This window comes from Halictus rubicundus, chromosome 2, assembly GCF_050948215.1.
Source record: "Halictus rubicundus isolate RS-2024b chromosome 2, iyHalRubi1_principal, whole genome shotgun sequence".
NCBI classification, from domain to species: domain Eukaryota; kingdom Metazoa; phylum Arthropoda; class Insecta; order Hymenoptera; family Halictidae; genus Halictus; species Halictus rubicundus.
In genome coordinates, this window is record NC_135150.1 from 26,284,795 (window position 1) to 26,294,745 (window position 9,951).

General features: G+C 44.7%; 3 protein-coding genes across 5 annotated transcripts in view; 2 read left to right on the forward strand and 1 right to left on the reverse strand.

The window, feature by feature from the left end:
- Positions 1-2,269, reverse strand: part of LOC143365785 (PDZ and LIM domain protein Zasp) — a 78,092-nt gene extending 75,823 nt beyond the window's left edge. The window contains exon 1 of one of the 3 annotated variants that reach the window (XM_076806291.1): positions 1,790-2,269. In XM_076806291.1, coding sequence (XP_076662406.1) covers positions 1,790-1,894 — 105 coding nt within the window. In that variant the 5' untranslated portion in view covers positions 1,895-2,269. The remainder of the gene's footprint in view (positions 1-1,789) is intronic. The other 2 variants (XM_076806289.1, XM_076806290.1) reach the window with 2 other exon arrangements.
- The window catches only part of LOC143365858 (uncharacterized), a 111,093-nt gene that overhangs the window by 51,929 nt on the left and 49,213 nt on the right, over positions 1-9,951 (forward strand). The window lies entirely within an intron of this gene.
- Positions 6,517-6,676, forward strand: LOC143362077 (signal recognition particle 9 kDa protein-like). Its single transcript, XM_076801920.1, has one exon. The coding sequence runs from the start codon at positions 6,524-6,526 to the stop codon at positions 6,674-6,676; it is 153 nt and encodes a 50-aa protein (XP_076658035.1). The 5' UTR covers positions 6,517-6,523.

The window sequence follows — 9,951 nt, forward strand, 5'->3', positions numbered from 1 at the left end:
ACGATAATCTTTAATTTTGCACTTTTCGTTACTAGACTGCGCATTGTGCAATTTGAATCAGTAAAAGGATTAACACTAGAACTACCGAGCAATAAATGCGACTGACGCATATCGCCTTGTAACAGTGACAAGACTGTGCCCATTCAGATTTCATACTTTTATTGTAACATGTGCTTGAGTGAAGAGGTTCGTTAAAAAATCTCCGATGAAAACATTTTTAAAATTTCAGTAATTGCAAAAGACAAAATTAGGAACCAGTCATTTGGACTGGTCCGGTAGTTCCAGTGTCAAACAATTATGCTAATCGCAGTCTATTCGGTACAATGACTAATATTACTTTGGTCGCATGGGATTTTCGAGGGGTGTCAACGCGTGAGTAGTGAAAATTTCACCTACTCTTGTCGTAAACGCACAAGATCCGTAATGACCGGTCTTTCTGCGAAGTTACTCGTCGATCCAGCGTTTGTTCGTTATTGTTGTTCGCGGAGAAGCGAGAAGAGAGGAGCACAGTGTGCGGAGATAGGTGGCTACAGACACGGTATAAATATCGCTCGGGACAGACAAAAGGCGACTGTGAAGCACAATGTAAGAAACGTTTTACTATGTCTGGCGATTGAAGGCGTTCCAACCCCTTGAAATACATCGGCCGAAAGATCGCGTGCGTTTCTCCCCCTCTTTCTCTTTCTCTCGACGAATAATAATAAACATGGCAGTGAAAACAGATGGACGGCCAGGGGAGCGAAACATCGACCGCGAAATTCGACGTAATAGACCGCTCGAGATTTCGTAACCGGTTGCGCGTCCCGATCGAGGCGAATCCGCGCGGCCGCGCGAAGAAAGTTTGAAAATCCGCTCGAAAGCCGTGGCCCGAGGGTAGCCAAAAGCTTCTCGTGTTACAGCGCGCCTCGTCGCCAAAACACGCCGGCGACGACGAGCCGCGCGTTTCGCACGTAGTTGGCAACGATTTCTACCGATGCGCGTGAAATAATTTGGCGTTCGCCGTGGCCTCCCCGTTACGTAACCGCGGCTCCGCAGACACCGTCGGAGCTCGTCTCGATCGGATCCACGGTTCTCTCCAAAATCATCCGGACGAGCCGCCCCCGCTCAAACCTCGCGAACGATCCGCGGAAATTCCCTGTCAGCGGATCAACCTTGAAATTTGATAATTCGCAGCACGCGCGACGAAGTTACGAGTAATCGCAGCGATAGATTAGCGTCCGATACACCTGGGAACACGTACGAGTAACGCTCTATGCGATTTTGAAGAACGATTCCTTCGCGAGAAGCGTTTCGTTGCTTCGCGAGAAGTGGCGATAGATTACGCTTGGAGATACCGAAGAGCGTTTATCGCATTGGTTACCCGATCAACGATAACGAGACGGACGATGCACCGGCGTCAACTTGAAAATTCCAAGACCGACTTGTCAATCTCGAAGTTTCCGGACCCGTCGCGATCGAAACCGTTAAGATCCACGGGTGGCACAGAGCGAGGATCCCGGCGGATCCATCGGCACGATCGTTCCCAGTCGTCGAGAACACTGGATCATGGTCGGATTAGAACGAAGATCGGCGCGTTAAGAATCCGGCTATCGCGGCCGGTGGATCTCGATCGTGGGAGGACGCTTCGCGATCGACGATCTTCGGCGCGGCGATGCGACGAAGACCGCGCGCGCGTGTGCGTTTGTCCCACGTTCGGATAAACACGAGGATCACTCTGGGGACGGTGCGTGCGACACTGATCGTGGATCTCGCCGGAAGCTGTCAAAGCGGAATCGTCGGGATCTCTCACCTTCTGTACGACGAGCGGGGTGCCAAAGTCCTTGCCGCCCTGCAGGCGGAATCCCCACGGGGACCCGTCGAACCTGGAGAGCTTGACGCTGATCAGCTGGGCCATAATCACTGATTATCGTTTCACCTGGTCGGACGATCGACAACCGACTCTCCTCTCTCTCTCTCTCTCTCGGGAGAAAAACTTGGCTCGAAGCAGCAATGACAATCGACGCGAAACGGAGCAGGTCGAACGGAACCGAGCGGGGAACCGAGCGATTTGACGGCGCGGATACAACTGAAAAGCGGAGACGAGAAAGTCGCGAGGAGGTTGCACCGGTCGGTCACGGTTGACGTCTGGCTTGGCGAGGAGGCGGAATCGCGCGCAGTTTAGCTAGAACCGAACCGAACCAAACGGAACGACGACTGCGAAGCACCGCGAGCAGAGGCGAGGCGAGGCGAGGCGAGGCGAGGCACGTACGTGCTCGAGGAACGCGCGGACCGGAGTAAAGGTACAACGAGACGAGACGTCGAGGACGGTCAGTCGGGCAGCGGGGCCTGCCTGCCTGCCTGCCTGCCTGGTTGCTTTGCTTCGTTGCCTTGCTGCCTTCCTTCCTTCCTTCCTTCCTTCCTTCCTTCCTTCCATCCGATTCGACTGTGCCGCGGCTACGACCATGGGGCGGGGATGGGGATAACACGCGGCAACGAACGAGACCGCGATCCGGAATCCCCTGGCGGAGGGGACAGGGTGGGTGGAACAAACGCGACCCACCAGAACCCACATGGTACTAGGGCTGTTACCAGAGTTGGGCAAAATATTTATCTAAATAAAAATTTCGAATAACGAATAAAAGATAAAAATATTTTTATTCGTTATTCGAAGGTTCGAATAAAAAAAGTATCTTTATCCGACGAGTATCGGATAAATACTTTTATCCGACGAATAAAGATAATTTTTTTTATTCGAAGCGGATTTATTCGAACTTAAAATAATTTTTTCATCTTTTATCTGTATCTTTTATTCGAAGGCTTCCAATAAATCTTCGAATAACTTTTGCCGAGCGCCGAGCATCAAAGACCCAGCGACGACAGACGACATACAATGTAAGCGGATGGAGAATCGCGCACGAATGAAAGTTTAAACTTTTAGATTTTTCAACATATCCTCATAAAATTGTGACGAGCGAATGGAGGGGATTTTCCTGATGAAAATGAGGTCAAATTCGAGTGTAATCGAACAAGTTTCACTGATACCTAATTTTACGATAAAAATTACAGTCTCATTAAAGACAGTCGAAATGATGTCGTGTTTGGACTCATTTCGATCGGAACAAGCTCTACAACTCGTTCGTCTTAACAATATTGTTCTGATGAAAAACATACAAGCATAAATTGCCAATAATGCACCATTCTCCATCTGTTTACATTGTAGGCTGTTGGTCGGTCGCTGGTCTTTGAAGTTCCGAGCTCGCAGAGCGCGCGATATCGGTGTGAAACAACTACCAATCCAATTGCAAAACTTCATTGTTTTTCATGATTTTTTATGGGACTTGTGCCAACTAATTCGTGGCATTCTTCTGATTAAAATGACACTAAACACGGTACAAATTGGACTGTATTTAGCATTTTTATCCGTAGATTTATTCGAAGCCTTCGAATAAATCTTCGGATAACTTTTGCCAGCTCGACGAATAAACGGCGACGATGGCCGACGAGGACCGACGAGCGCCGAACGTCGAAGACCCAGCGACTGCCAAACGGCACACAATGTAAGCGGATGGAGAATCGTGCATTATTGGCAATTTATGCTTGTATGTTTTTAATCAGAACAATATTGTTAAGACGAACGAGTTGTAGAGCTTGTTCCGATCGAAATGAGTCCAAACACGACATCATTTGGACTGTCTTTAACGAGACTGTAATTTTTATCGTAAAATTAGGTATCAGTGAAACTTGTTCGATTACACTCGAATTTGACCACATTTTCATCAGGAAAATCCCCTCCATTCGCTCGTCACAATTTTATCAGGATATGTTGAAAAATCTAAAAGTTTAAACTTTCATTCGTGCGCGATTCTCCATCCGCTTACATTGTATGTCGTCTGTCGTCGCTGGGTCTTTGATGCTCGGCGCTCGGCAAAAGTCATTCGAAGATTTATTCGAAGCCTTCGAATAAAAGATACAGATAAAAGATGAAAAAATTATTCGAAGTTCGAATAAATCCGCTTCGAATAAAAAAAATTATCTTTATTCGTCGGATAAATTCTCGTCGGATAAAAGTATTTATCCGATACTCGTCGGATAAAGATACTTTTTTTATTCGAACCTTCGAATAACGAATAAAGATAAAATATCTTTTATTCGAATCGTTGTTTAAATAATTTTTTATCTAAATAATGCCCAACTCTGGCTGTTACTTTGCTTCGAAGGTCGAAGATTTCGAAGCTTCGAAGCTTCGAATATCGAATCTTCGATTGCAGAAAATTCGAAGGTGATGAATATCGAAGGATCGAAACTTCGAACCTTCGATTCGTTTCCAGTTAACGGATAGAAGGAATAAATTTTCATAATTTGTTTCTATATTCACCATCTGAATTATTTCAATAATTTATTGTTAAGATAATATATTTATTATTTGAATTATCATCTCGATAGTTCACTGATGAAATGATTGTTTAAATAAATAAATTGTTACAATTTGTTTCTACATTCATTATTTGAATTCTTATTTCAATTATTTATTGTGAAAATAATGGTTTAAATGAATAAATTTTCAAATTTTGTTTCTACATACATTACGTGAATTATTTCAATATTTCATTGTTAAAATAATTATTTAAAGAATGTACAAAGTAGAGTGGTGACTCTGACACACCACTGGATATTGTTGTGGCATTGTTTCGAAGAAATTACAGAAAATATTACGAAATATTTGTTACATTACGAAATTTGTACTTGATAGATCAGTGATCGTTTAAATATTATATGTGGAAACCGGATCAGTTCCGTATGAATAAAATGAAAATATTGTAAGACGGATGGAAAATTTTGTTTTAGAGTGAAAACACCGCCGAGTGCAAAGGGTTAACTCACCGACATTTTCATATCACCGACAGTCATTTTGCCCGACAAATGGTTTCGTTGATACCGAGTTTTGCCGAGAAATGACTGTTGGTGAAATAACTGTCGGGGAAATCATTGTCGGGGGAATAACTGACGGTGATTTGAAAATGTCGGTGAGTTAACCCCTTCCCGTGCCATTGAGTTCGACGAAATCCGGGCCCAAACGGTAGGGGTGAATGCGCGGTAAACAGACCAGAGTGATGCTCGGAAGCAGTTGCAATACTAGCCGAAATGGAAATACCTGTGATATAGCCATTTGTAAATCATTCCGGGAGTCTGACTCGTGATTTTTACGTTTGGCCGGAATTTCATTCCCCAAGCCTTAGTCGTGATCTTTACGTTTGTGGCAAAATCTTCATCACGAGTCAGATTCGTTAAAGTACGGGAAGGGGTTAATATTGTCGGCGAAGTTAGGTGTCGATGAAGTCGTGTCGGTGAAACGATTGTCGATGAAATAATTGTCGGTGAGGTGACGGTAACTGGGTACTGGTACCCTTCTAATGGAAAGAGGAAACTGTTCCTCCACTTACAGCTATTTCTCATCCTGTATCGCCTCGCAAAAAATCCATCGGGTCGCCTCGATTTTTAACACTAGAACTACCGAGCAATAAATGCGACTGACGTATATCGCTTTGTAACAGTGACAAGACTGTGTCCATTCAGACTTCATACAACTTTTATTGTAACATTTGCTTGAACGAAGAGGTTCATTAACACTTTGACTGCCAAACTAGAAACCTCCAAAACTCCATAAAATCAAAGTAAGTTATTTAATGAAATAAAAATTGAAAAAAAAAATGTACGATATTGAGTAGTCCTCCAAGTTTGTTGTATTTTACAGGTCCTAATCGGTACAATGAATATATTAACGTAAAAATTCATTTTAAAACCTGGCCAAATAATTCCGTCACCCATATATGGGTGACATGGCAGTGAACGTGTTAAAAATTTTTATTGTAATTGTAAAAGAAAAAATTAGGAACCATTTTGACTGGTCCGGTAGTTCCAGTGTTAAACCTTAAGTCCTCTGGAAAAAACTCTATGGGGACCGTCACAATAGCCGTATGTCCAGTTTGACAACACGCGATCGACAAGAGTTCTTTCGAACAATACAACCACAGTCTCGTGTTTTTTTTTTTTTTTTTTTGACGTACTCCCATTTCAATCTTTAGACCGTATCTTTGGGAGCTGGGGAATTTGCATGTGGGCGGCACAGTGTGCTGAAAGGTGCTCCTACGTTTCAAATTGTCCCAGTTGTTCCTGCAAACTGTCCTGGTCACTTGGTGGTTGATGAGAGTGACCGGTGATGCGTTGTTTAACAACGACCTTCCTTTTTAAATTAGTTCCTCCCAATGAACTATCTATCAGAAAGTTTTTCGGGAGTGTGTATCGCAATTAGACTGCCGGATCCTCGTGCAGGATGAAAACTTTCTGAAGGAATTGCAGGAGACAGGAGTCACAAATAAAGTTGCGGTTCAAAGAATTTTTGCAACCGAGCCTCTTCCTTGTTTTACAGTCTGTTCCAGAAGAGCGTGGACGCGATATCTGAGTGCAAATAAATCTTTTCTGTAAAAATGGTTGCATAGGTCGAAAGTACATTTAAAGAACTAATACGCACTTAACACGGTATACAATGAAATATTGCCATAGTAAAGGTGTTCTATGTTTAAAACTTACAGACAATCGGACGTGCCTACAGTATAAAACAGAGATAGCACAGGACTTAAAGAAGATGGAAAAGTTTATAGGAAATCTGATGAGGCACATGGCGTCTAAAGAAAGCTAAGTTCGTGGGAAGAATTCGAGAAAGGCGCTGAGAGGTTATACCTTCAGGATCCAATGAAAACTAATACGCACTTGCTTGATAATGTGTCCAATCACTGCCATCAGCGATTATTGCTTCGCAACGTCTGGGCATACTTTGAACCAGCTTTGCGGCGTATCGGACAGGAAGAGATCTCCATATTTCTCGAATACGGCGACCTAGCGTCTTCAATTTGAAAATACGCTTTCCTCGGAGTTTGTACTTCACGAGAGACCAAACATTTTCGATTGGATTGCCGTCGGGGGACCGAGATCGGACATTGTTCCAATCGCGACAAACGTTTTCATGTGCCCACGCCGACCGTTTTTCGACGCGCTTTGTTGAAAGCAACGGCTTCGAAAGTGTACTACGCCGTGCAACTTTATTTTCTTCCAACCGACGTTTAATCGTTACCATGCCTATTTTTATGCCCTTTTTCGCTAACATTGCTCGCGCTTTGCGTAAGGAGAGTGTCGGATTTTTCGAAAAAAGCTGCAGAATTGCTTCATCGTCCCTTTTCGTCGTGGCTCGCTTCGAACCTCGATCGGGGAGATCGTCGACGCAATTTGTCTCTTTGTAAGGTTGCACCCACTTATTTACAAATTCGCGAGACTCGTGCAGATATTTTGCTGCATTTCCAACACTCATTGTTGGCCGTTTCGGGTGCTGGCGCAAGAATACTGCTTCGAATCGTTTAGCGTACACGGCACTCGTCTCGGAATGACTTGAACCTCTCGGTGACAGAAATGATACTAAGAGAATTGGGGCTGTTGCGTATTAGAGGAGACAATGTACAGTAACGAGCAAAACTGAGTTTACACTATTTGAAGCAACATAACTTTTTCAAAATTAGATCAATTGACTTGAATTTTATTGAGAAGTTAGAAGGATTAGTTTATTGGACGAGGTGTAGAAACGCTTAAAAGTGGAAAAATTGCCACTTTTCACGATTTTCGACTTAAAATCGCACTTTCAATCGTTTATAACTCGTAAACGAATTAACCAATATCGGTGAAATTTTCAGCATGGATATAATTTATTCGAGCGAATCAAATACACAAAAAAGCTGAAAAAATCAACTTTTACTATTTCTTTTGCGATTCCGACCAATTCAAATTTTTTTCAACAATTTTTTACAGCTCGTCTAATAAACTAATCCTTCTAACTTCTCAATACAATTCAAGTCATTTGATCCAATTTTGAAAAAGTTATGTTGCTTCAAATAGTGTAGACGCAGTTTTGCTCGTTACTGTATGTTTGGACTGGCACAGACTTTGCTGTATTGGGTGTCGCACAGACATCGCGTCCACGCTCTTGCGGAACAGACTGTATATTTTCGCACACCACGCGTAAAATCCGCAGTCTAATCGTAATAGTGTGCGAGGATGGACGGAAAAGCTGTGAAAAACAGAGAAGCCCAGAAGAAGTAGCAGGTGGAAGCTAACACCAGGCAAAATTCGCATGATCTCGGATCTTCTAAATCCGGAAAGCTTCGGAATCTCACGACGACCTTCCCGTTTCAGGTGGCACCGGAAAGAAGCACCTTGCCGGGTACTCGATCCGCCCATACGATTCTCGACGCGATCGGAAGGACGATCGATCGATTGGCGGGCAGCGCTCGCTCGGCTCGCTCGCGTGTCCTTGGCGCGGACGTTCGACCCGCCGCGCTTCTTCTTCTTCTGCTGCTGTGTGATGCGAGTCCGTTAACGCCCCGTCGAGAGCCGAGTTCCGATCGATTGTCCTCGGACTAGCGGGCATCGTGGATGATGCGAAGCGTCGCGCAACCAAAAACGACGGATTCAGATTTTCGTTGCGCCCGAGCGGTGTGACTGCATTTTTTACGGTCGGAAACGGACGCGTGGGCGCTAATTAGTTAGCGACTGGAAAGGATCGTGGGACGGGATGCGCTGCGCTGGCGAACGCTGTTTCGCGCCGCACCGCGCCGGATGAGCCGAGATTTTCGTGGTTGTCGAGCGGTGTGACTGCATTTTCTGCGCCGGTGGCGGTCACGAGGGCGCGAACTAGTTCGTGAATCATGCCTAGAATGCTTTACATAAATTGCTCGGGGCCGACGTCACGTTCTCGGAGGCTGCGAGAGAGCACGAGAGAACAGACCCGGCGCGGACGACGGAGAAGAGAGAAAGAGGGAGAGGAGAGAAAGAACGTTCTTTGGCCAGCAGGCAGACGTGACTCAGCCTCTCCCGGGTACGCGCGCGGAACACGAGACACGGGACACGGGACACGGGGCCGTGGTGCTACACGGGACACCGTAGAATAGAGAGTCCCGTGTCCGTGGCGACTCGGAAACTCCGGAAAGGTGAAAGCACGCTCGCGACTCGTCTCCGCGAGCAGATTCGTCCTCGGATGTCCGTGTCGATTTCCGCGAAACGATTCTACCGTTCGGCTATCTCGTTGCGTCAACGGGATGATGCCAGAAAACGTGACCCAGATGAGACAGCGCTTCCCCCGTGATTCAGAATTCCGCGCGAACCTCCGCGCTGAAACTCAAATCTATCAGGTGTACGAAAAGAAAGTCGGTTGCACGGTTTTTAACTGTCTCACGCTCTTTAGCTCGTTCTCTCTCTGGACCATTCACGTGTATGTATTATACAGGAAACGTTTCGTTGGTCCTCGAGCAATCCTTGGTATGTACACAGGAATCTCGACGAGCGTAAAAGCTGCTTAGTGTACGATAATAATCTTCTGCAGCCGTTACGAGAAACGGGAGCTGAACAGAATCTTCTTACTTCTTTGAGCGCTTTGAGAAGTTGGATATAACAGTAGAACTATCGAGCCCTAAACGTGACTTAGACTTGTCCCTTTCTGATAACAGCAAGATTGAATTCGCTCAGGTTTCATACGATTTTTTAAGAAATGAAAGTGAAAGAAGAAATCGTCCACCAGCCATTTTCACTGGCTCGGTAGTTCCAGTGATAATGTAGCAACGTTTGTCATTACTAGACTGCGAATTTTATGCATTTATGTCCAAACCGGATACGTACGATTTAAAATAGAGAAAAGATTAAGATATGTTAGAAAGACAAATGTATTATTTTCAACTTACTAAAATTATTACGGAATGAAAGATCTTTTCAGTTGGTTCCTGGTTCTCACAATCGATGCACAACATTTCTATTTTGCAGAAAAATCCGCAGTCTAGTAAATTAATAATGAATTTAAGCTGACCTCTTTCTGTATACCTAATTTTACCGGAGGCGAGGGAGTTTGCGCTCGGCAGAGATCAAGAGCAGACTGTA

Bases quoted from the DNA above. Each gene is read 5' to 3' on its own strand.
- LOC143362077 (XM_076801920.1), top strand. From the start codon at position 6,524: ATGAAATATTGCCATAGTAAAGGTGTTCTATGTTTAAAACTTACAGAC.